General features: G+C 47.7%; 1 protein-coding gene across 8 annotated transcripts in view; it reads left to right on the plus strand.

Moving 5' to 3' along the window:
* Positions 1-27,383, plus strand: part of AKAP9 (A-kinase anchoring protein 9) — a 247,751-nt gene that overhangs the window by 203,936 nt on the left and 16,432 nt on the right. For all 8 annotated transcript variants that reach the window (XM_040431142.1, XM_040431144.1, XM_040431147.1 and 5 more), the window contains 11 exons: positions 2,032-2,136; positions 5,153-5,305; positions 6,506-6,679; positions 8,260-11,742; positions 12,672-12,812; positions 14,247-14,756; positions 21,208-21,271; positions 24,565-24,674; positions 24,757-24,945; positions 25,876-26,064; positions 26,912-27,050. In XM_040431142.1, the coding sequence (XP_040287076.1) occupies positions 2,032-2,136; positions 5,153-5,305; positions 6,506-6,679; positions 8,260-11,742; positions 12,672-12,812; positions 14,247-14,756; positions 21,208-21,271; positions 24,565-24,674; positions 24,757-24,945; positions 25,876-26,064; positions 26,912-27,050 (5,257 nt within the window). The remainder of the gene's footprint in view (positions 1-2,031; positions 2,137-5,152; positions 5,306-6,505; positions 6,680-8,259; positions 11,743-12,671; positions 12,813-14,246; positions 14,757-21,207; positions 21,272-24,564; positions 24,675-24,756; positions 24,946-25,875; positions 26,065-26,911; positions 27,051-27,383) is intronic.

Genomic DNA, 27,383 nt, shown 5'->3' on the forward strand with positions numbered 1-27,383 from the left:
CATCAGAAGAATGGAAAGCTAAACGCAGATGTGAAAGAGCCACTAGGGTACGTTCACATCTGCGTTCTGAAATCCAGCAGGCTGCTCCGGCAGAGAACCGCCTGCTGGCACTCACCGTATACTGCTATTCACTGCCAAATCCCCATGGACTCTGAATAGGATCCAGTGGTTATCCGGCCACTTTCCGGTATTAATGCCGGGTTTCGGCCAGACAAGTACAGCGTTTTTTTTTTGTCCATCCGACAGCCAGAAACTGCTGGATCACCTACCTCTAGTGCGAACCTCCCGTTATCAAAGTCTACACTGATCAGCCATAACATTAAAAGGTGAAGTGAACATCACTTACAACTTAGGCTTCTTTCACACTTGCGTTTTTGTTGGATCCGGCAGGGATCAGCAAAAAACTCTTCCATTACTGATAATACAACTGTCTGCATCCGTTATGAACGGATCCGGTTGTATTATCTTTAACATAGCAGTGGCTGATCCGTCATGAACTCCATTGAAAGTCAATGGGGGACGGATCCGTTTTCTATTGCGTCAAATAGTGTCCGAGAAAACGGATCCGGCCCCATTGACTTGCATTGTGGGTCATGCCAGATCTGTTTTGCTTCACATCCCACGACGGAAGCGGTTTGCTCTCCGGTATGAGAACACAACCAAACAGAACAGAATGTTTTTTGGTGCATTCCATTCTGTTCAGTTACGTTTTGTCCTCATTGACAACGAATAGGGACAAAACGGAAGCGTTTTTCTCCAGGTATTGAGATCCTCTGCCGAAGAAAAACGCTCATGTGAAAGTAGCCTTAAAATTATGTTGTGGTAATGGCGTCTGTCAGGGGGCGAGATGTATTAGTCAGAAAGTGAATTGTCATTTACTGAAGTTCATGTGTTGGAAGCAGGAAATATGAGCAAGCGTAAGGATCTGAGTGACAAGAGCCAAATTGTGACAGCTAGACGCCAGATCTCCTCCAAAATGGCTGGTCTTGTGGGGAGTTCCTGGTAGGCAGTGGTTAGTATCTACCAAAAATGACACAAGGATGGACCATCGACGAACTGGTGACAGGGCCAAGGACGTCCAAGCCTCATTGATGCGTGTGCGGAGTGAAAACTGATCCATCTGGTTCAATCCTACAGCAAAAATTGCTCAAACTGGTTCTGCTGGCGATGATGGGAATGTGTCGGGACATTGCAGCTTGCTGTGTAGCCGCAGACCGGGTAAAGTCCCCATGTTGTCCCTATCCAAACACCATCAGAACTGGGCCATGGATCAATGAAAGAAGGCAGCCTGCTCAGATGAATAACAATTTCTTTTACATCATGTGGGCGATCAGGCACTTGGAGAAGAGATGGCAGCAGGTCGCACTATGGTGAGAAGACAAGCGGGTAGAGTCAGTGGGATGCTCTGGGAAACCTTGCATCCCAGCATTCTGGATGTGACACGTACCAGCTGCCTAAACAATGTTCAGACAAGTACCCCCCTTTCATGGCAGCGATGCCCCCCCCCTAATGGCAGCAGAGTAATGCCCCGGCCGCACTGTAAAAATGGTTCAGGAAGGAGGAACATGGCAAAGAGTTCAGGGTGATGACTTGTCTTTAGGATTCTACAGATCTCTATCCAGAGGAATTTGGAGGCCAGATCTGTGGAATTTTCCTGATCCATGGAAGCCGTAGCTCACATCATACCAGACTGATGCCAATGTGCCGGTTACCACAGGATGCCTCGGAGGTCTTGTGGAGTCCACGCCTTGATGGGTCAGCACTGGGAGCCTACACAATATTAGTAATAATGTTATGGCTGATTGGTGTATTTCTCCCCTCGTTGCTGCTTTGTATTCAGCCTGCACACAATGTAACCAGACAATAAGCATAAAGCCCCATGCACACGACCCTACGTGGACCGCCAAAACACTGGTTCCCAGCCATTTGCATGCCGCCATTTATTTATTTTTTTACCCCCTATAGAGATGGCCTATCCTTGTCTGCAAAATGGTTGTGTGCATGAAGCCTAACTCTGAATTTATTTCCAAGGTGGAAGACAGAAGACCCTCCATTGTCGTGGGATTAAGGGGAGAGATGCCTCTCGAAGCTCAGCTGCAGGTGGAGAGAGAAGCAATAGACCGGAAAGAGAAGGAGGTGACGTGAGCTCTAAAACCTAAGAGAAGAAATCAACATATTACACATTCACCAGCTTCCCATGACTCTGCTGTGGCCCCAGGAATCCAGTGCCCGGCGCTTATTTACGGCCATGAATTTCCTTTGGTAGTATGTGGAAGATCCATTCCAGCCTGGGATACCCAGGAAGTGTCCCAGAGAGCCGTCTCTAAAGCCTCATTCACACGTCCATGTCCGTGCTCAAATTTGTGAGAAGGTGGTCAGTGATGCCTCCGTGAAGATGTCCATGATGGATCTGTGTGGGTTCCGTGGGTCCTTTTTTTGCTGTCCGTGTGTCATCCGTGTTTCACTGACACTGCACAGCTGAAAAATAATTTTCAAAGCGTCTCTTCCTAATGATCCGTGAAACACAGTTGGCATCCATGTTGAATCCTTGGTTTTCACTGACCCATAGACTATAATGGGCGTGATGGATCGGTGAACACGGGCAAAATGGAGCATGCATCCGTGCTAAAAACGCGAACCCACGGACCATGGTAAAAAACACGAATGTCTGAGTACACAGATTAAAATGAATGGGTACGTGTGCTGTCCATGGAGAACACGTACAGCACATGTATGTGGAACACTGACGTGTGAATGAGGCTTAACACCCACATCTATCATTATCATCCGTTACAATCTTAAAGGGGTTATCCTCCCAATGCACAGGCCCCTCATATAGTTTATAGTTACCCCGCTTCCTGGTACCTGTGTCGCTTCTGATCCCCGCACGGCCGCCGATGCATCTCCCCATGGCTCAGATCATAACATCCAGCGACGCTGGGCAGCCAATAGCAGGCCGCGACAGGGACGAGCCTCCCTAGCAGCTAGCCGTTAGAGATGGCATTATAGGGATTGGTTGCCTGATCTCACATCTACACATCTCATATATATATATAAAAGGACGTATATATGTGTGTATGTATGTTCCGCGATCACTCAAAAACGCATCTATCGATTTCAACGAAACTTGGTATACACATCCCTTGCTACCTGGAAAGAAATCTTGTGGGGGTCTCGGCTCTCTAGGACGTACCGTTCCCGAGATATTCCCAAAAAATTACCTGCATTATCCAATACAAGCCTGCAAGTCTTTCTCTTCATATCCAAACTGCCATGCACACGGTCACATGTCCCTTATCAGCCAATAGAAGCTCGCAGGCCCTTAGTCTCCACATACACACAGTTTTACTCCAGGTTTCCATAACAACACAGCTTTAGGCTAGGGCTACATGATGACATGTGTCACACGAAATAAGTCGCATGACACATAGGGCACAACTACACTGCTACACGTGACGCGCAACATTTTGTCTCTAGAATTTTTATAATGATAGTCTATGGTGTTGCACTGCGACATGTGACATGCTGCGATGTGACAGTCGCAGAAAAATCCATCTTAGATGGATTTTTTTGCAACTGTCGTGTCGCAGTCGCAGCATGTCACATGTCGCAGTGCAACACCATAGACTATCATTATAAAAATTGTAGAGACAAAATGTTGCGCGTCACGTGTCGTCGTGTAGCCCTAGCAATAAAAGGGCAGGGAGTTGTGGAGGTCACTGTTAAAGGTGCGGACACTGGTGGTCACTGTTAAGGGGCAGGGGCCACTATTAAAGGGGCAACTGCTGTGGAGGTCACTGTTCAGGCAGCGGGGTACTGTGGAGGTCACTGCAGTGTTAAGGCAGCGGGGTACTGTGGAGGTCACTGTTAAGGTAGCAGGGTACTGTGAGGTCACTGTTAAGGCAGCGGGGTACTGTGGAGGTCACCGTTAAGGGAGTGGGGTACTGTGGAGGTCACTGTTAAGGGAGTGGGGTACTGTGGAGGTCACTGTTAAGGGAGCGGGGTACTGTGGAGGTCACTGTTAAGGGAGTGGGGTACTGTGGAGGTCACTGTTAAGGGAGTGGGGTACTGTGGAGGTCACTGTTAAGGGAGTGGGGTACTGTGGAGGTCACCGTTAAGGGAGTGGGGTACTGTGGAGGTCACTGTTAAGGGAGCGGGGTACTGTGGAGGTCACTGTTAAGGGAGTGGGGTACTGTGGAGGTCACTGTTAAGGGAGTGGGGTACTGTGGAGGTCACTGTTAAGGGAGTGGGGTACTGTGGAGGTCACTGTTAAGGGAGCGGGGTACTGTGGAGGTCACTGTTAAGGCAGCGGGGTAATGTGGAGGTCACTGTTAAGGGAGCGGGGTACTGTGGAGGTCACTGTTAAGAGGCAGGCCCCTGAAGAGGTCACTGTCAAGGGAGTGGGGTGCTGTGAAACTCACTGTTAAAGGGACGGGCTGCTGTGAAGGTCAAAGTTAAGGGGATGGGCTGCTTTGGAGGTCCCATTTTAAAGTGGCTGGGCACTCTGGGGGGGTCAGTGTTAAGGGGAGGGGGACTGTGGAGTTCACTGTTAAAGGGACGGGGTGCTGTAGATGTCACTGTTATAGTCGATACTGTCGATATCTTTTAACGACACACAGAAACATTAAATGAAATAGATGAAATATACCCGAGCGAAGACGGGACCTTCTGCTGGTTTATGAATATAATTGCCAGCTGGGTGTTACCAGTTTGGGGGGGGGTTGTCACTGCATAGTCTGCCACTGTCCAATTAGTGCTGCCTGTTGCAGACTGTGTGGGGACGCGCCCCTTTGGCAAGGTCAATTATAACACCCAGTTAGTAATTTATTCTAGGAGGATTAAAAGAGGAAGGACATGACATAGAGTTATAGGAATACATGCTCCAAATTTTTTACGGCGAATATGAGTAGTTACTAATACCGACATGTCAGTAGAGGGGACAGCTTCTCTTTAATTTATTTAGATTGTTCCTAAATGTCATGTGGTGGAGGAGAGGGGACAGAATCGTTCAGGATTAGATCAGAGTACCCGAGGCGTTCCAGCAGCGGGTTTTTTCTCCCGCCGCCACCTTTATTCAGCAGTGTGTACCTATTAGTACAGACGGCAGAAATCCTGCCTTGCAGCTTCATTCTCTCCTGGTTTTGTCCCACAGATCACAAACCTGGTGGAGCAGCTCGAGCAGTTCAGGGAAGAGCTGGAAAATAAGAACGAAGAGGTTCAGCAGCTTCACATGCAGCTGGAGATCCAGAAGAAGGAGGCTCACACCCGCCTGCAAGAAATGGAGCAGGAGAATCAAGTGCTAAAGGTGCGATAATCATGGAGTAGCTCAGTGGTTTCCAACCTGTGGCCCTCCAGCTGTGGCAAAAACTGCAAACATGTCTGACAGCTCCGCAAGCAGTCTGGGCACAGCTGGAGTTGGTGCCACGGGTTAAGGACGATTGGAGTAGACTCGTGTTCATCCACCTACACGGTGTCAGTCAGGAATAATCCGCAATGTCCAGCAAGAGCGCAAACAGTATTAAGTCTTATCTAATCTAAGAGATGTTGGGTTATAATGGGCCACTAAACCTGCTTTTTTTATGTTCTTTTTTATATATTGCATTATAACTAAGGGGGGAAAAAATCGTCTTACGATCAATGAGGCAGATTTACGTTTTTTTGTGCAAAGGGTGTGGCTTCACTGAAAGGGGTGTGTCCTAAAAGCAGCTCCATGCTCCGAAATTTTTGGAGTGAAACTACGTCAACTTAGGGTACTTTCACACTTGCGTTTTTCTTTTCCGGCACTGAGTTCCGTCAAAAGGGCTCAATGCCGGAAAAGAACTGATCAGTTTTATCCCCATGCATTCTGAATGGAGAGCAATCCCTTCAGGATGTCTTCAGTTCAGTCTTTTTGACTGATCAGGAAGGAGATCATACCGCAGCATGCTACAGTTTTATCTCCGGCCACAAAAACTGAAGACTTGCCTGAATGCCGGCATTTTTTTCCATAGGAATGTATTAGTGCCGACCGAAAAAAAGGTGAAAAAAATAAATGCCGGGTCCGTTTTGCCGGATGACACCGGAAAGACGGATCCGGCATTTCAATGCATTTTTCTGACTGATCAGGCATTTTTCAGACTGATCAGGATCAGTCTTACAAATGCCATCAGTTGGCATACGTTTCGGCGACGGAACTGCTTGCCGGATCACTCTGCCGCAAGTGTCAAAGTAGCCTTAGTAAACGGACAAAATTCTGGCACATGGAACTCATTTTTGGCGCACACATGGAATTCTAGTCTAAAACTGGCACAGGATTTACAGTTCTCCAAATTGACAAAGGTCCATGCGCCCGAATAGTAAATTTGTCTAATATGAAGACCGTGACTTGTATTCTTAGACAGCGCAGAGTACGACACTGCTAGTAAATCTGTCCCAATGCTCCTGCATTTTTTGTGGCAGCAGCACAAATTTGCAATGTGAGTGACATAGGCTCTAAGTCTAAGTACTGTATCTGATTTACTTTAAGGATGAAGTGGAAAACACACAACTTGAACATCCGGAAACTCTCTCTTCTAAACTGCTTCATCCCAAACCTGGAAAAACGGAGGAATTGTTGCTGTTGAAAGACCAGGAAATCGACCTCCTCAATGAGCAAATAGGAAAACTGCAGGCACAACTGGAGGCAGCAACAGATAATAAGGTAAGTTACTGGCCAGATCTCCAGTATTAGACTGGAGTCATTTAGGAATCAGTGACTTCATTATTAAATAGGCAAGGGAACTTGTAAGCAGGATCATCCCTGGGCAGATGTGTCACCTTGGTGGCCCTCCTGCAGCTTCCCGTCACCCAGTTGGCTATGATTGACACATCTCTCCCTAAACATGGATAGGGAGAGACCTATCAGTCTTATTGAACGGAGTGTGGTGAGATCCCCCTCTTCTGACTCTGGCACATAGAAAATTCAGAGGAAAAAAAGAATAAAGCAATCCCTTCTTTTCATTTGATTCTATTTTGTCTGATACTGCGATATATGTGAAACTGAGAAATATATAAGAAAATTGTCACAGTTCCCCCCCCCCCCCCCCCCCCCTCCTTCTCCTCAATATCTTGTGTCTGGCTGTAAGACTGGCTGCGGCAGGAGCCTCGCCCCTCTTCTCTGTCTCAAATAGGGAAAAAAGTTTCTCAAGACCCTTCCCCTTGGTCATGTTCTCGAACCCGAAAGAAAAATGTAATAAATCAGCAGAAGCTGTAAAGGGGTTTTTAAGTAGCCAGAAGGCCCCACAAACCCACTTTAATTAGTGATATTTTAGTCATCTATCACCTGTAGAAGATAATTTCTTCATCTCGAAGTTATGTAGATCGGACACTTAGGAACCCAGTCACATGATGCTTCTCTTCTGAAGATCTTCATCACATCCTTGACAGGTTTCCAGTTTGGGTTATGGAGGTGCTGTGGACGTAGCCAAGACCATTCTTCTCCCTGGATTCCGGAGTTTGCCCATGTGCCAGGGAGGCAAATAGTTCTGGCAGTGTCCGTAGCACCTCCTCCATCCTGACCTGTGGAAATGACCTCCATGTCTATAGACCAGATGGGAAATATGGTAAACGATGTGACGTCAACATAAGATGGATTTTCAGAGAAGGTGCATCCATGTAACTTCGATATATGAAACGTTAAAGGCGTTGGCTCATCTCACACATTGATGGTTAATCACTAGGGTAAGCCATCAATGTCAGATAGGTGCGGGTGCCACCTCAGAGACCTGCTCGTATCTCCAGAGTGGGGTCTCCAGCATGTCCAACTATTTTCTGAACTCCCATAGTGCTATGCAAGTGCAGCCACCGCTCCATTCACCGCTATGGGACTGCCGGAAGTAGCCGTGCTGGGGCTCTACTATTTTCATAAATTTCAAGCAGCTGCTCTCCATTCACTTTGGGGGGGTCCCATTTTGGAGGTAGGTTTGGGTCCCAGAGGCGGAACCCGTATCTGTCTGACATTGATGGCAGTGTTTACTTCCACCATTCATTTTTGGGTTACCGTAATTGTTCTTTTAAGACCATGTTTTCTCTAAATTGCGTCTTAGGGTTAAACATGAATTATTAGAATTATGAGACCTGTCACTAGTATATTCTCTCAGCAAGTAGGGTCGTATGAGCTTGCTGACAGGTTCTCTTTAAAACGGTACCTCATCTAAAGACATGTACATTATATGTTATTTTGTTATGTATTTTGGATGGAAGTAGAATCATAAGTTTGATTTATTTTCCTTAAACTTTCAGGTGATTGAAGAGAAAAATGAACAAATTAAGGCATATAAAAGCCAGATTAAATGCTTGAAGAGTGACCAGGAGCAGCTGAAGAAGAACAGCGAAGAGGAGATCGAAAAGCTGAATGAAGTCATAGATAAACTGCAAGAAGAGTTGTCTCGTATAGAGCAGAAAGTCACTGTGGACTTCACGGATAAACACCAATATGAAGAAAATATGGCTGACAAGAAAGGGATTTTACAGCCAGTGATCGGTCAAGGAGATGCTTCATTTATGAACATGGAAGAAAAGGATGCAAGTAAACCACTGGTGAACAATATGGTGGTGGAGCGTGAGAACGTTTATAACACCGAAAGGAGGAACGAGATCACCACAGTCTCCTCAAAGCAATTATCTGAGCCCTTACCGGAGGACATGCAAGCTACTCTGCAGAATATGGAGTCCAAATTGAAAGATATGATGGACGTTATTAAAAGGAAGGATGAGCAAATTATAATGCTGGAGAAGGAAACGCTAGTCATAAAAGATCTGAAAGAGACCATTAAAAAATATCAGATTGAACTTGAAGACAATAAGCAAAAATCTACAGATATGGAAAGTTCTGTTAGCCCCAAAAAACTCAACCTACCTCAAAAAACTGAAGGAAGTAATGCTGAGGAAATGCCCCTGAACAAGGAGATGGTTGTGGCCAAGCCTGAAATGCAACATGTAGAAGAACTTGAAAAAAATATGGAGTCTTCAGAAAACCTTGTGAAGAAGAATAGAGATGACAAAGTCAATACTGAGAAGTTGACTGAAGAATTAAGAGAGCGAACTACTCAGTACTTGGCTGTTGAGGCTTTGCTTGTGTCTGTGCAAGAGGCTTCCAAGGATGCAATACAGCGACTTGAGATTCAGCTGCAAGATCTGCAGACAACCCTCCATGAGAGAGAGTCACAGCTCATCAAGGTGACAAATGCATCTTCCCTCCTTGAAAACCAAGAAATAGAGCGGCTAAATGGTGTGGTCGAAATTTTACAACAGAATTTGGCAGATGCCGAGAGAATGGTCAAGGAAGCAAAGGAAAGTCAAAGGGAAACTTTAATCGAAAGCACTGAAATTCTTCGGCAGGAGGTAGACCAAGATGAGGGTGAGCTGGCTAGGATGAAAGCAGAACTGGAGACAACTCGAAAGGAGATGGCCCTGTTGGAAACAGAGTTGGAAAAGCACAGATTGTTGCAAAGGCCTATAGACGTAAAGAACAGCGAGGAATCTAAGAAAATTGAAAGCAGAGTAGAAGAGACCCCAGTAACTGATCTAAAACAAACAGGAATACTTTGGCAGAAGATAGACCAAGATGAGGGTGAGCTGGCTAGAATGAAAGCAGAACTCGAGAAGACTAGAATAGAGATGGTCTTATTGGAAAAAGAGCTGGAAAATCACAAATTGTTGAAAAGCCCTATACATGTAGAGAACATCGAGGAATCTCAAAAAATTAAAGGGTCTCCAGTGACTGAAATAGAACAAACTTTGTCCAAAAAGACAATGGAGTCATCAGAAGAAACTCAGGTTCTGACTACATCCATGGATGAGACCATCATTACTACAATAAAGAGCATGGAGTTACAGATACAAGAGCTTCAAAATGTTATACATCTTAAAGACGCAGAGTTATTGCAGTATGTGAATCAGAAAGACTTGCTCGACCAGCAAACGACAGAGATCAAACAGCTGAAGAAGGTTCAGGAGGATCTGACCAAAGAAAAGCAGGAAATGTCAATGTATTCCGACATCACAACGAAGGAACAGGTACAAAAAAGCCCAGATGGTGGTGATGCCTTACAAGCAGAACTTGAGGACACTAAAATTGAAAATGCTTTGTTAAAAGAAGAACTAGAAAAGTTAAAAAACATCAAAACAAAAGATGTTATGAGTCAAACACAACACCAAGATGCTTTAATAGAAAATGAGGAAAGTGTTCTTCAATTAGGAGCGGGGAACACCTTGACTACTACAAATGACATGGAACTACATGTGCAACAGCTCCAAAACTTCATAAATCTCAAGGATGCAGAATTGTTGCAGTGTGAGATTCAGAAGGACCTGCTCAACCAACAAGCAAAAGAGATTGAAGAGCTGAAGGTGGTGATCAGAGACTTCTCAAAAGCTGAGATGAAAGTCACAATGGATTCTGGTGCCACAACAAAGGGTGGTGGAAGTCAAACAAGCCATAAACCAACTGTTACAGAAAACAGAGAAGTCCAAAAAGATCATGATGGCAACAATGTCGTGCAAGCAGAACTTGAAGAAACAAAAATGGAAGTGACTAGGTTAAAGAAAGAACTAGAGAAGCAAAAAGAGTATAAAATACATGAAGACGTGAAGATGGAAGGTGACCTGAAAGCAGAGTTTAATGAGAGGGCTAAAGAGCAAGCGCAAAGGGTAAAGCAAGCGGAGCCTTTGGTCAACCAAGCATTGTGGACATCCACAGAGGAGACCACACAAAATATTATCCACAACATGGAGTCGCAGTTACAAGAGCTTCACAATGTTGTACAACAGAAGGATTCGGAATTAAAGCAGTATCTAAACCAACAAAACCTAGTAAACCAGCAATCAGTGGAGATTGAACGACTTCATGATGTGATTGAATCGCTAAACCAACAACTGGGAGAAGCTGAGCTGAAGTCCTCTATAGCCAAGTTGGAAAGTGAAGATAATGAGAAGCAATTGAGACAGCTGATGAATGGTGAGACCACTGTCTCCAATTCAGTAGATGGAAAGGAAGACTCAAGGCAATTACTAAGGGCCAAGGACAATATAGACGGCCAAGTTTCTTCACAAAGCAAGTCTACTGGCGGTGAAACTCATGATGTTGATGGTGTAGAGGAAGCACTGAGAGATAAGACTGCACAGCACTTAGCAAACCAAGTCTTGCGCACCTCTGTAGAGGAGATGATGCAGAACACAATAGAACTCATGGAGTCTGAGTTGCAGGAAATACAAAAAGTTATTACAGAGAAAGACTTGGAAATTTTGCTGTATTTAGAAGAGATCGAAACACTAAGAGAGCAAGTCAAAGCCCAAAGCGATCAACACGGTCAAATGATGTTGGCCATGGAGGACACACTCAGGGAAAAAGTGGCTGCAGCTCTTGTGAGTGACGCCCAGCTCAAAGCCGTCCAAGCGCACACTAGACAATGGCGTGAGGTTGATAGACCTGGCATGATGGAGGAAGAAGCGCAGATTCATATTTCTAAATCTTCCATGGGGGAGGAAGCGGACGCAAAGTTGTCTGCACTCTCTTTGAGACTGTTAGAGCTGGAGAAGCAGCTGTCCGACCTCCATGAGCAGCTACATGTGGAACGGGAACAAGTTTATATCGCAAATCAACAAGCAGAAGAGAAGCAGAGACAACTCCAAGAACTGCAGCACGTCTTGGAGACAAGTAGAGTGAATATGTATGTAAACCGGGCCGAGGGTGAACCGAACACTGTGGACTCTGCACTATCCCAGGTAACAGCTTATTCTGCTCATGAGCTTGTGAAAAGACCGTTCTTGCAGAAGTTTAATAATATTTGTAGTCTATTTTTTTTTTTATTTTTAGAAAAATTACTTTTTGAACAAAAAAAAAATATTAATAAAATGAAAGAGGTTCTCCGGGCTTTTTCATATTGATGACCTATCCTCCGGATAGGTCATCAATATCAGATCGGCGGGAGTCCGACACCTGGCACCCCTGCCAATCAGCTTTTGTATGTCTATGGGACAGCAGCAGCAGACAGGAAGGGAGACGGCATGTGGGCACTGTGCGTGAGGTCTCCTCGAACAGCTGATCGGCGGGGGTGCCGGGTGTTGGACCCCCGCCGATCTGATATTGATGACCTATCCTAAAGAAAGGTCATCAATATGAAAAAGCCCGGAGATCCCCTTTAATTCATCAGTCTGGCTAAAGGAAACCATAAATGCCAAGGAAGTTATGTAGTGCCTGTGGATTGACACCGCCAGCTGAATGATTTGGAAGTGGGCCCAGAGAAGTGTATACAGCAGCCATGCAGAGCTATGTGTCACTATGGACAGACTACAAGTAAAACCCCAAATAGATGCATCCTGCAGATACATGTCCCTCAATTCCTTCTGCTCCCTTGTCTTATTGACAGTACAGGGAATAACACAAGACTGCCAGATCAGACTACACAGGGGTTGTTTGTAGTCTGTTACCATGGAAACACTTAGCTCTGTATAGGAGCTGTAGACCCAAAATGTTTTTTTTTTCATTTTTATTTTTTATTTTAGTTGCCTTAAAGCAGTAAAACAAATGTTTGCAGAATTGTACCTACCCTTTAAATCATCCTTATGTGTAGTCTACTTGGTTTTGTGATTTACTCACTCATATTACGAATCTTATTTGTGACTTACGCTCTCATGTTTCCGTGTATCCGCAGGGAAGGTTTAAACCGCCTGTGGGCAACACTGTGACCGATCTGGAAAACATGCTGCAAAGTATTAAAGCAGAAGCGACAGCTACCAAAGAAGAGCTGTGCCATTACCGAGAGGTGGTCGAGAAGCTGAAAGAGGAGCTAATGGTGGGGAAATGCTGCTTGACCTTCCCACTAACAATGCTGACCTCCACAATAGTGTCCTGATGTCTACCGATTACTAGTAACAGGGTCCTAGGTGCTGCTATGCAGTGCTGACTAATGTAAAGCTCCTGTTCCAGGGTCCCCACCTACCGTGTGCGGTCTGTAGTCCTGGTATGTGGCGGAGGAGCTTTTGGCTCTCATTAGTCACCAGGGCCTTGGTGCAGCTGTTGCCTCTGCACCCCCTTAAAGGGTCACTAACTGTTCACAAAACTTTTTATATGTCTTAGAGACATATCAAAAGTTTAGACTGGCGGAGGTCTGAGTGCTGAGACTCCCACCGATCCTGACATGTATGGGGTGCTCTCTCTTCTCGCTGCATGAGATGGGATCCATAGAAGTCTATGGGCCTGTCTCTATTCCGTCCTCGAGGAGAGAGAGCGCGGTATATGTGTGCTTCTCTCGCCTCGTTCTAGGCTACGGATCAGTGGGGATCTCGGCGCTCAGACCCCCACCGATCTAAACTTTTTTAATATGATTTGTTACAGTGTGTAAGTGCAGGCAATCCTGTGTGAACATTAAACAACCAACATATAAATTCCTTTGCTGGCTTCAATTCAGGCTAAACCTTTTGATCCCTATAAATTCTAGGAAGGTACTAGCTTTCCTTGAGGAGATCCAGCTGGGAAGATGTATGCAAATTAGCTCTCCTCCAGAAGTTAGAAAGCTGTCTCTCTAGTGCCTCCGATAGGTAGGGTAGCCTATAAGTCCATGTCTGACCCCCCAAAAAAAACTTGAAACATGTCCAAAATTCCCAAGACATCCCCTCCCGTCCAGTCAGCAGACTGCTTAGTTTTGGTTTGTGCTCCTCATCAGTGCAGGGTACCGGTTGGCTGGGTGGGATGACTATGGGGTAGACATTCACGTACAGGGTAGCTACCTATAGGTGGCACTAAGGAGGGTGTTTTCTTCCTTCTAGAGGAGAGCTAATCTGAATACCATATATTCTAAAAACTGCAGCCATGTGAACAGTGCTAGGCCAGGACAGGTTTTCCTCCCCTTCACTGACAGCAAGCAGAATTGTATAAAACATTAGGTACCTTTTTTTTCACCTCAAAACTGCTCCTTGGGTTGTGTCTGGTATTACAGCTCAGCTCCATTGAAGTGAATGCGGCTGCGCTGTAATGCCACACGCATCCTCTGGACAGGTGTGGTGCTGTATTTGGAAGAGAAGCAACCATGTTTTTCTAATTCTGGACAACCCCTTTAAGCTTTATACATTCAAGCCTGAAAACTCCACCCCATTGGCGACATCATGGACAGTAACTTGTTAGGCACCTACCATGTTTATTCTTGTGAGGTCAGCCAGCAATATGGCTGCCTCCGTGTCACATCGATGTTCATCCCCCTTTAAATGTAATCCTCATATACCTCCTACAGGTCAAAGAATCCAACTTGGCACATCTCGAGAAAGACCTCCGGGAGGTGAAGAAATGTCTTGCTCATGCCGAGGAGAAGTTGGCGTTTTACATGAAGAAGGAACTTCAAGAAGAGGAAGAACAAGCCATGTCGGGTGTAGATTTCTCAGATAGTGAGAGAAGCCCAGGATGGACCACCAAGGACAGGTCCACATCATCACAGACCGACATAGTCCCCAGTGTTAACAACGGCAACCAGACCTCACGGGTCCGCCACAAGCACATAGGAGTCCAGAAAGAGCTGGAGTCCGCCCGCCTGAGCCACCCGTCTGAGGAAGTGGCCGAAATTATGGGGCGCTACACGGATAAAATCGGCCAGATGCAAGATCTCCACGCAGCCGAGATCCTTGACATGGAAGCCAGGCACATCAGTGAAGCCGACACTCTGAGGAGGGAGCAGTATGCCGTCGTCCAAGCGCTTACTAATGAATGTGAAGCTCTGAAGGCCGTCATTGAGGCCTTGAAATCCTCAGTGAGTACTTCTCTCCTGGCATTATGTGGCGGTATACAGAGACCTGGGTCTCAATGCAATGTACAGCAAAGATACACAGCTCAGGTCCCCCATTCTGTATCCAAAATCCGTAACTCACTTGCAGTCTTAGTGCTGTCTGAGGAGCGCTCGTTTACTTGGCAGCCCCCAACCCCCTCCCCCCAATACACATGCATTCTGAGCTGTGCTGAGCATGCATGTGTTCTCAGTGGAGAGTAAGGCGCTCTCAGCCACGAGAGCAAAGGATCAGGCATGTTGAAATCCAGCATGCCTGATACTTATGTCATCAGGGGTGAGTCAGCACAGCTCTGTACATGAGATAGTGGGACTTGCGTATGTATGAGCGCCTGTAGGCTCTGTTCACATTACAGTCAAGCCTACGTGTGTGTCGGGAGGATTACAAGACCTGTTTCTCCTATAGAAGGCTGTCCCCGTATAGGCATAAATAACCGTCACGCAAGCCCCTGTATAGGCATCCAGTGCATACAGCGCATCGCCAGAGGCATCCAAGTTAAATAATCGTATACCATATGCTTTATGATTTTAAATGGATGTCTTACACAGGCAATTGCGCTTTACTATGTAGTAATAGTAAAAAAAAAAGGTTTTCCGATAGAGGCCAAAATTACACTCATTTGGCTTCCATCAATAAATGGAGGAACAGTGGATATGTTTGACATATACGCTGGGAGCTTTCCCTATCTGGTTGACGCATTTTGAATATAACCTTAGAGAGGATTTTGAAATTTATGCTTTTTAAACCCATGTTCTTGAACACCTTTGTATTTAAAGGGATTATCCAGGAATTTGATCAGAATAGGTCATCGATATCAGATTTGCGGGGACCCGGCACCTCTGCCGATCAGCTGTTTGAAGAGGCGACCACGCTCCAGTGAGCACTGTGGCCTCCTGGCAGCGTACCAAACACAGCGCTGTACTATATATAGTGGTTGTGCTTGGTATTGCAGCCCAGGTCCATTCACTTGAATGGGACCGTGCTGTGCCTAGGCCACGTGACCGATGAACATGACATCACTGGCCTAGGAAGAGTCCTTAGTGCTCATGGAGCGCTCCTATCTCTTCAAACAGCTGATCGGTGGGGCTGCTGAGAGTCGAACCACCACCGATCAGATATTGATGACCTATCCTGACTAGACTGTTGCTTTAGACTGCGTACGAGTGTAACGAACCTAGGTCTGTCCAGGTTTTTAGACTCTGAATTAAAGCAATATATATTTGTTTCGACTAACAGCAAGCAGAGATCTTAAAGACTGAAGAATTACAGAACTTTTCTCGCACATTCCATTGGGGGACACAGACCATGGGTATAGCCCTAGGTCATTACTAGGAGGAGACACTATGCAAATATAAAAAGAGAGCTCCTCCTCCCTGGGCTATACCCCCATGTTCCACCGGGAGGACCCCAGTTCTTGCTTAGTGTCGGATAAGGAGGATGACATTCTCTCTACTCCCGTTTATTTTTTTCTGCAGGGACGCAGGGTCGCAATTTTGCTTCCCTGGTCTCTTGGTGGAGCAAGCGCCGGGGTCGAACTGACGTCCCCGGCTACCTCCCACCCTCCCCCAGAAGTTAAGTGGAACCGGGCTCGATCTGCAGCTCCGGCGGCCTACCAGATTCGGGGTCACCTTCCTGCCCTCCTCCAGATCACTGCCACTCCTTGTGCCAGCTGACTGAGAGGTGACCTCCGCTGGTGTGAATTTGAGGGCGAAGACTACAGGACACAGATAAGTACACTGCCTCCCCTGTCTCCCGGTGTGACGCTAGGGCCGCTTGGTGGGGGGTTTGAAGGGGGAGAGGATACCTGTCTGGGGCATCGCTACATAAGCGGCAACTTCCCGGCTTCCCTCGGCGGTGTCTAGGGGGCGGACTCTCCTACCCTTCCGGCAGCCGTGTCTTATTATTTTCATATTTCCCGCACGCACGCAGGTTTCGTGCCTCCTGACGCGATTTGTGGGCGGCGCTCTGTCTTCTGCTACTTCCGGCTCAGCGCTCTAGGCTGCTCCCGGCTCCACTCTGTCCCAGTTGCATGCTGCAGGAACGGTAGGAGACCCTCGCCCCTTCCATTGCAGGATTACCGCCATCATGCCAAAACCTGGGGCCTCACAAAAATCCAAGTCGGCCCCTCTGGCCCCACTGGGGCTATGTAAAGTTTGCGGCTTGCCACTTTCGGTCTCTGGGTCCTGTGACTCTTGCCTTGCCTCTGGACAGGATCATCCTCTCCTCCCCCTCTCACTCAGCCCAGTCCTCCCTCCGCCCTGTCGGAGCCCGCGGAACCCGCTTGGGCCTCTGCCATTTCTAGGGCGGCCGCTGACTTAGCCCAAGTCTCTCGGGCCGCCATGACCTTCATGGAACGCATGGCGTCTACGGATCCTGCGGCTACCACTATACCGCTTTCCAGTGGTTCCCACAGAGGACGCTCAACCACTAAGAGGCAGCGTACACAGCAGTATCCTTCCTCGGATGATTCTGCTTCCCCTCCTCGCCTAGAGGCCCGGTCAGACACTTCCCCTCCTCGCAGAGATCATAGATCGGAAGGGGAGAGATCCAGTTCTGACGAGGACACAGAGCTGGACCCCTTGCCCAAGCTGTCCACTATGGTGGCAGACTTGGTGGCGGCGGTCCGGGATACTTTCGATATCCAGGGGGAATCTCCTTCCGCTGGTAGCCAAGAATTCCCTCTTTTCCACTCGAGGAAACCTCAAACGGTTGTATTCCCCATACATGGCGAGTTCGACAAGGTCCTCTCTAAGGCCTGGGACCGCCCGAATCATCGTTTTTCTGCTACGAAACGTATGGATACTCTTTATCCATTTCCGGCAGAAAATGTGCAGCAGTGGTCTTCTCCTCCTAAGGTTGACCCGCCTGTGGCCAGATTGGCTAAGAATACGGCCATTCCTGTCTTGGACGGTTCGTCTCTACGGGATGCAGTGGACAGGCGTTTGGATTCTCTGTCCAAAGCCATCTTCACTCTGGCAGGCACTGGCCTTTGGCCCGCTTTCGCCTCGGCCTGGGTATCCAGAGCGCTTTCCGTATGGTTGCAGCGTCACCATCAGGACCTGGCGGAGCAGGATGCCTCTGCGGACACCTTGAATTTTGTCCTCCAGATGTCGCAGGCGACAAAGTTTCTCTGCGAAGCTTCCTTTGATGTTAGCATTCTCTTTGCGCGTATCTCGGCCCTTTCGGTCACACAGCGTAGAGAAGTCTGGTTGAAGGTTTGGGACGCCGACGCTTCCTCTAAGGGTTCCAGGCTTTTTGGTGCTAAGCTGGACGAGATCATCTCGGACGCGACGGGGGCAAGAGTACCAACCTGCTCCAATCTAAATCTAAGCGCACCTTTGGAGGTCGGTCCTCCGGTTCTAGGAACCAGTCCTTTCGTCGCTTCTCCTCTTCTAGATCCGCGGCGGCCCCCTTCCCGCGTGGCTCTCAGGACTCCCGTAAGAAACCTGCCTTTAAGCCCCAGCCTTCCTGGCGCCCGCGGCCACAGTCAGCCCGCCCTGCTGCTCCCAAGCAGTCTTCCTCCTGAAGGGGTGCCCCCACCTCTTATGGTGGGGGGCTGATTGCTCTCCTTTCAACAGGTTTGGAGAGATCATATCCAGGACGCCTGGGCCCTGGAAATTGTAACATCTGGTTACAACATAGAATTCGCTTCCAGGCCTCCGGAGCGTTTCTTCTCTTCTCGGGATCCGGTCCGGGCTTCGGCTCTTTTGCAGGCGGTCTCTTCCCTTTTGGACAGGGGAGTGATTATCCCAGTCCCCTTGGAGGAGAAAGGCGCAGGTTTCTACTCCAACCTATTTGTGGTGCCACAGAAGGAGGGATCGGTGCGTCCTGTTCTAGATCTGAAGCTGTTAAACAGGCCTCTGCCTCTACTACCGAAGGTCCTTCGCAAGATCACGTTGGAAGGGATTCCGACCATTCTCATCGCCCCCGATTGGGCGCGCCGCGCCTGGTTCTCGGACGTCACTCGGATGCTCGCAGACGTGCCGTGGCCTCTTCCTCTCAGGGTGGACCTTCTGTCTCAAGGACCGCTCTTCCACCAGAATTTACGGTCACTGCGTTTAACGGCGTGGCTGTTGAGACCGCCATCCTGAAGAAGAGCGGCTTCTCGGACTCTGTGGTGAAGACCATGATCAAGGCCAGAAAACCAGTTTCATCCCGGATATACTATCATACCTGGAAGGCCTTTCTTGCCTTTTGTGAGAAACTGGGCGTTTTTCCCCTTCGTTTCTCGGTTCCGGTTGTCCTCTCCTTTCTCCAGTCGGGTCTTGAGATGGGAATGTCCTTGAGCTCTCTGAAGGGTCAGGTCTCTGCTCTGGCCATTTTCTTTCAGCGATCCCTGGCTCTGCTCGGTCCAGTGAGGACCTTCCTACAAGGGGTGGCGCATTCGGTCCCTCCGTATGTTCCTCCCCTGCCCCCCTGGGACTTGAACTTGGTTCTGTCTTCCCTCCAGACGGCTCCCTTTGAACCTTTGAGGGAGGTTTCTTTGAATCTTCTCACCTGGAAGGTGGTCTTTTTGGTGGCGATCACCTCAATCAGGAGGGTATCGGAGCTGGCCACGCTTTCCTGTAGGGAGCCCTTTTTGGTCTTCCATCAGGATAAGGCGGTGCTGCCCCCGGTCCCTTCATTTTTGCCCAAGGTGGTCTCCGCCTTCCACCTTAATGAAGATATAGTCCTGCCCTCTTTTTGTCCATCTCCGGCGAACCGCAAGGAGCGCGCTCTCCATTCCCTGGACGTTGTCCGGGCTCTGCGTGTGTACCTGTCGGTGACTGCCTCTTTCCGCCGTACGGATTCCCTTTTCGTGATTCCGGAAGGGCCTCGTAAAGGTCTGGCGGCTTCCAAGGTCTCGGTAGCCCGATGGATTCGGTCGGCTATTGCCACGGCTTATCGTGCCCGTGGCAGGGTTCCCCCAGCCGGGGTTACCGCGCCTTCCACCAGGGCGGTGGGGGCCTCCTGGGCTAGGCGTAATCGCGCCTCGGCATCTCATCTTTGTAAGGCGGCCACCTGGTCTTCCTTGCATACCTTTACAAAGTTTTACCAGTTGCACTCTTTGGCATCGGCTGATGCTGTCCTTGGGCGCAAGGTATTGCAGGCGGTGGTTCCTGTTTGACCGCTGGGCATTTTCTCCTGGAGGTGCCGGTTTTTCCCACCCCATGGACTGCTCTAGGACGTCCCATGGTCTGTGTCCCCCAATGGAATGTGCGAGAAAAGGAGATTTTTTGTGAAACTAACCTGTAAAATCTTTTTCTTGTCTTTTCCATTGGGGGGACACAGCTCCCTCCCATTCTTACCTGTTGTAGGAAGGGTTGGTTTAGTTCTTCGGGTCCTGAAGGTTTTCGGTCCGATGGAGGTATTCCGTTGTTCTGGTCTCTATGGCTTTGGTCTCCTTCTACTGCTTTTGCAGGCACTGGGGTCCTCCCGGTGGAACATGGGGGTATAGCCCAGGGAGGAGGAACTTTCTTTTTCTATTTGCATAGTGTCTCCTCCTAGTAATGGCCTAAGCTATACCCATGGTCTGTGTCCCCCAATGAAAAAGATTTTACAGGTGAGTTTCACAAAAAATCTCCTTTTCATTATACGAGGATTTTAAGCTTCATTTACATAAAATAAACCCTCTAAAGGAGCTCTACATTTTCTTCAAGCCTCCTTCCCGGCCAATGCATTAAATGTATGGCCGGGGCAGAGGAGTGATGATGATGATGAAGGTGTGAACAAATCTTTAGATTGTGTGCAGTGTTAGGCTACTTTCACACCTGCGTTAGGTGCGGATCCGTCTGGTATCTGCACAGACGGATCTGCACCTATAATGCAAACGCTTAGATCCGTTCAGAACGGATCCGTTTGCATTACCATGATAATGCAAACGGATCCGTTTTGACTTTACATTGAAAGTCAATGGGGGACGGATCCGTTTGAAAATTGAGCCATATTGTGTCAACTTCAAACGGATCCGTCCCCATTGACTTACATTGCAAGTCTGGACGGATCCGTTTGCCTCCGCACGGCCAGGCGGACACCCGAACGCTGCAAGCTGCGTTCAGGGGTCCGCCTGCTGAGCGGAGCGGAGGACAAACGGTACCAAACTGATGCATTCTGAGCGGATCCGCATCCACTCAGAATGCATTAGGGCTGGACGGACCCGTTCGGGGCCGCTTGTGAGAGCCTTCAAACGGAACTCACAAGCGGAGCCCCGAACGCTAGTGTGAAAGTAGCCTTAGTTTTATTTTAGATGCATTGAAACACGATAAATTAGTGGAAGCAGGCAGGTTGTCCTAGTGATGCTCAGGCATATCATATCCTCCAGAGCAGTACTCTTTGTAGCTAATTTCCATAGTTAGATTTGGACGACTGGTGACACTTGACCTTTTACTGCTTCTTTTTCATCATTCATAATCTAATTTCATTTGTGTGTCTCCCCAGGGTGTAGCAGTTCCAGATTCTGCTCTGTCTACGTCATATCACCTCACAGACGCCGCCTCCAGTGGTGAGATCTTCATCTTGTAGTAGCTTGAAATCAAGATATATGAGAGCGATTCTATAATTTAAGAATGTTTACTTGCACAGGGATGGTTATAATAATGTGCATATACACACGTTGTACCTGTATGTGTAGATGTAGAAATATGTTTGTCATTTGGCACAACTGTTCATATCAGTGTGCTCCACGTAGCTTTGCATAGGACTATGTGTTATCCATTGCATTATTTTAGATAGGAGCAGTGGAGGAGTGAGTAGACCATGAGACGTAGGCTCTGTCCTAAACTTGATCCAGAAAAAAACCCTTAACAGTTTCAGTCGGCAGACCCCCTTAATTCAAACCCCAGACCTGTCAAATCATTCAAATTTTCACATTCCAGAAGAAATATTGAGACCCCAGACCACACAAGAAGAAATATTCAGATCCAAAACCAGACAAGAAGTGTATTCTGACTCCAGACCAGACAAGAATATTCTGACTCCAGACCAGACAAGAATATTCTGACTCCAGACCAGACAAGAATATTCTGACTCCAGACCAGACAAGAATATTCTGACTCCAGACGAGACAAGAATATTCCGACCGCAGACCAGACAAGAATATTCCGACCCCAGACCAGACAAGAATATTCCGACCCCAGACCAGACAAGAATATTCCGACCCCAGACCAGACAAGAATATTCCGACCCCAGACCAGACAAGAATATTCCGACTCCAGACCAGACAAGAATATTCCGACTCCAGACCAGACAAGAATATTCCGACTCCAGACCAGACAAGAATATTCCGACACCAGACCAGACAAGAATAGTCAGACCCTAGTCCAGACAAGAAGAAATATTCAGACCCCAGACCAGATAAGAAATATTCATACCCCAGACCAGACAAGAAGTATATTCATACCCCAGACCAGACAAGAAGAAATATTCAGACCCAAGTCCAGACAAGAATATTCCAACGCCAGACCAGACAAGAATATTCCAACGCCAGACCAGACAAGAATATTCCGACCCCAGACCAGACAAGAATATTCCGACCCCAGACCAGACAAGAATATTCCGACCCCAGACCAGACAAGAATATTCCGACCCCAGACCAGACAAGAATATTCCGACCCCAGACAAGAATATTCCGACCCCAGCCCAGACAAGAATATTCCGACCCCAGCCCAGACAAGAATATTCCGACCCCAGCCCAGACAAGAATATTCCGACCCCAGCCCAGACAAGAATATTCCGACCCCAGCCCAGACAAGAATATTCCGACCCCAGCCCAGACAAGAATATTCCGACCCCAGCCCAGACAAGAATATTCCGACCCCAGCCCAGACAAGAATATTCCGACCCCAGCCCAGACAAGAATATTCCGACCCCAGCCCAGACAAGAATATTCCGACCCCAGCCCAGACAAGAATATTCCGACCCCAGCCCAGACAAGAATATTCCGACCCCAGCCCAGACAAGAATATTCCGACCCCAGCCCAGACAAGAATATTCCGACCCCAGCCCAGACAAGAATATTCCGACCCCAGCCCAGACAAGAATATTCCGACCCCAGCCCAGACAAGAATATTCCGACCCCAGCCCAGACAAGAATATTCCGACCCCAGCCCAGACAAGAATATTCCGACCCCAGCCCAGACAAGAATATTCCGACCCCAGCCCAGACAAGAATATTCCGACCCCAGCCCAGACAAGAATATTCCGACCCCAGCCCAGACAAGAATATTCCGACCCCAGCCCAGACAAGAATATTCCGACCCCAGCCCAGACAAGAATATTCCGACCCCAGCCCAGACAAGAATATTCCGACCCCAGCCCAGACAAGAATATTCCGACCCCAGCCCAGACAAGAATATTCCGACCCCAGCCCAGACAAGAATATTCCGACCCCAGCCCAGACAAGAATATTCCGACCCCAGCCCAGACAAGAATATTCCGACCCCAGCCCAGACAAGAATATTCCGACCCCAGCCCAGACAAGAATATTCCGACCCCAGCCCAGACAAGAATATTCCGACCCCAGCCCAGACAAGAATATTCCGACCCCAGCCCAGACAAGAATATTCCGACCCCAGCCCAGACAAGAATATTCCGACCCCAGCCCAGACAAGAATATTCCGACCCCAGCCCAGACAAGAATATTCCGACCCCAGCCCAGACAAGAATATTCCGACCCCAGCCCAGACAAGAATATTCCGACCCCAGCCCAGACAAGAATATTCCGACCCCAGCCCAGACAAGAATATTCCGACCCCAGCCCAGACAAGAATATTCCGACCCCAGCCCAGACAAGAATATTCCGACCCCAGCCCAGACAAGAATATTCCGACCCCAGCCCAGACAAGAATATTCCGACCCCAGCCCAGACAAGAATATTCCGACCCCAGCCCAGACAAGAATATTCCGACCCCAGCCCAGACAAGAATATTCCGACCCCAGCCCAGACAAGAATATTCCGACCCCAGCCCAGACAAGAATATTCCGACCCCAGCCCAGACAAGAATATTCCGACCCCAGCCCAGACAAGAATATTCCGACCCCAGCCCAGACAAGAATATTCCGACCCCAGCCCAGACAAGTATATTCCGACCCCAGCCCAGACAAGTATATTCCGACCCCAGCCCAGACAAGAATATTCCGACCCCAGCCCAGACAAGAATATTCCGACCCCAGCCCAGACAAGAATATTCCGACCCCAGCCCAGACAAGAATATTCCGACCCCAGACCAGACAAGAATATTCCGACCCCAGACCAGACAAGAATATTCCGACCCCAGACCAGACAAGAATATTCCGACCCCAGACCAGACAAGAATAGTCAGACCCCAGACCAGACAAGAATAGTCAGACCCCAGACCAGACAAGAATAGTCAGACTCGAGTCTAGACAAGAAGAAATATTCAGACCCCAGACCAGACAAGAAGAAATATTCAGACCCCAGACTTACTTACACAGACTCTCTTTCAAATCCAAACGCTGCTGCACTGGATCCAGACACCGCCCAGCAGTAGGACATTGTGCACACCATCAGATACTTCTGCCTGGACCTGACTAGGAGCCTAGTAGTGAGGAGGGTAATACTGGTACCTGCCTATTAGTTCGATCCAATAAGATAATGACTGGTAAAAAACACAGATTTAATGATGGGGCCCCTTCACCCATGGGCTCCAGGTGGCAGATTGAACCGCCCATATTATAGGACATATGAAGATGTAGAAACATTGCAGTCCCTTGTAGATTGTAACATTTCTCTATTTTTTTCTCTTTTCTCTCTCTTTTTGGGGGACACGGAAACAGAATGTGATTGGAGTCAAGGAACCTGTGACGCTCAGAGTATTGACCAACTCCAAGAAGGACTGAGAGTGGAAGATGAGATCCCAGAAGAGTTAATTCCAAGCAAGATTAAGGTACAAGCGATGATGATGGACAAGCCCCCCACCCCCCACAATACTTTTATACCTGTATTAATTAGCGGCATCATTTCTATAGGACTTGTTACGAGCCGTCCATCAGGAAGGGATGCAGGTCTTGTCGCTGACAGAAGCCACCAGCCCCGAGAAGGAGAAACCTTTTACTATCAAGACTCAGCCCTGGCGTGAGGAAAGAAAAACCTTAATAGACACCATCGCATCCTTGAAAGATTTGATTGCAAAAATGCAGATTTTCAAGGAGCCAGAGGTTGGTAGCATTAATTTTTTTTGTAAGAGGAGCAGCAGAATGTTGGCATTCCCTATCATCCTAGACAGGATGGGCCTTGTAGTACTTTAAAAATCTTGCTCCATCTTATAGAACACCTGAGTCAATGTTTGAATGGGGGTTTTAGAGAAAGAGGGATCCTGGAAAGAAACAAGGAAAGTGAAGCCTCCATTTTGCCATTCTTAGACGTTTGTAATGATTTCAGCCAAAATAATACTGACATTTAGTGTAAAGATAATGCTGCCCTATACAGCCCACATATTAGCACCGTATAGTGGATATTATACAGTATCCGATACTACCCTAAAAAGGACAGCAAATTACCGCCAAATAATTCCCACATAATACTGCAAATCAGTTCATAAATAATACCACCATACTGTACATTGCTAAATGCTCTTGGGCGGTTTTAATTTGCTGGATCTCAAGGTGGAAATGCTGAGTTTGCCGCCCTTCTAAAACCGCCCCTGATTTGAATATATGCTGAATGATGTAATGCATCCAATATTCTTGCAAGAAAAATTAAAACCTTTCATTACGCTTTATTTTGCAAAGTATATTCTGCATAGAAAGTCGAGTCATTTTGTAAATACCATCCATTACTGACCCTGAGTTACCGCCTATGTCTGCAGAGCTGCATTCACCATTCTGCTTGTTTTTATTAGAAACAGTCAATAAGCTTGTTGTCAGGCACTCCCCTCTGAGCTGAGCTCCTGTCCTGCCATGGGGGCTGGAGGCAGTTTTCCCAAACACAGATTACTGTATGGGATCTGTGCAAAAAATCTATGTTCCCAGAATCCAGATCCTCAGTGCAAGCTGTGTGAAGATATTTTCGATTTCAGCTCTGAAGCCTGCAGAACTGTGAATGCACGTCTCAGAAAGTTTCATAATTGTGTTTCATTTCTGTTTTAGGTTCACGCAAGGCCAGATTTTCATGAGCGGAGCCCGGACTGGAGAGGAGAGCTGCTCCGAGCTATACAGGAGGTTTTCTGTAGGGAGCAGGACGTTCTTCTGTCAGCTTTCCATACTCAGTTGTCTGCGCTGGGCAATTGTGATGCCACAGCCCTGGTCAATCAAATGCAGCACCAACTGCAAGAACAGGTGATTCTCCCTGCGCTGTGTGCGGCTATGAATGTCTGGATGCAGTAGCACTCATGGCGCCATAAACCATCTCTGAGACCAGTATATTTAAAGGGCTATCCAGATTTAAAGAGTATCCGCATTCATGCAGGCGACATGTACGCATGTCAGCTGAATGTAATGCTTTTAGTCCTAATTCTTTTTGTGGCCTCAATGTGTCTAAAAATCAACCTTTTATAATATGTAAATGAGGCCATGGATGCAAAGAGGATGGTGCCGTTGCACCCAGATGCTCCGCTCCCTGCCCCCTATGTCACGCCCCCACCGCTAATATTCAGGCCTGGCCCTGAAATCTTACAGGAGCGCATTCAGAGCACGAGCTGTACAGGGATGGAGCGCATGACGAATTGGTCATTTTGATTATTTGCTACTTTCCTATGGAGCCCTGCCACAGGCAGGGTCTCTATGATGGGGACATAACCTTGGCAGCCTTGGATCATTCAGAGGGACTGAGCCTGCCACAGCAAAGGAACAGCTTCCCTGATCGCTGAGCAGGGATGCCATTCCAGCACTGGGAGAGCAGCACTCACGGGGAAAGCCGCCTCAGATGTCGGGGTCACAATGGACCATGGTGTCTGAGGGGTTAAATGTCTGCGAACGACATTATCGTCATTCGCAGACATTAACCCTGGGACTCTGCTGTTTAAAATATTTAAATTCCCAACTTCTACCTAAAATTTACGATGGGTGGTCGAGCATGGGTTAAACACTGTATTGGGGAAACTATTGGCGTGCATTGTGGTTTATAATATATAGGTGCGGCTCCCTGTGTACTGTATATATTGGAATCTTTATTTTAATCTTCCAGGGCATGGAGCATATTAACGCCATAGACTGTATACAGAATGCCGAGCGGCGGAGTTTATTACTTGAGATTCAGGATCTCCGGGCGCAGTTGACCAGTTTGCATATTGACCCCAATATCGATTCATTTCATCACACTGAAGGTAATATAGTACATGTGTTAAATAGGATTAGAAAAAACATGGCTGCTTTTTTACTGCCCATGCGTCCTGTGTGGCGTTGCATTCAAGTGAATAGATGCGAGATCAGATATAGACACTGAACAAAAGTTAGACTCTCATTTGCCAAGTGGGTGCCCAGACCCTGGAAGCTGAGTCACACAGCTTTGGTTGTCTCTTTCCCAGGGATTTTACCACACTGGGCAGATTTGCCACTAAAGGGGTTGTCTCTTCTGAGACATGGGTGACATACCACCTCTGGGACCCACACCTATGTCCAGAACGGGACCCCCGAAGTAAGCGGAAACCAGCCGCGTA

This window comes from Bufo bufo, chromosome 5 (assembly GCF_905171765.1).
Source record: "Bufo bufo chromosome 5, aBufBuf1.1, whole genome shotgun sequence".
Taxonomy (NCBI): Eukaryota; Metazoa; Chordata; class Amphibia; order Anura; family Bufonidae; genus Bufo; species Bufo bufo.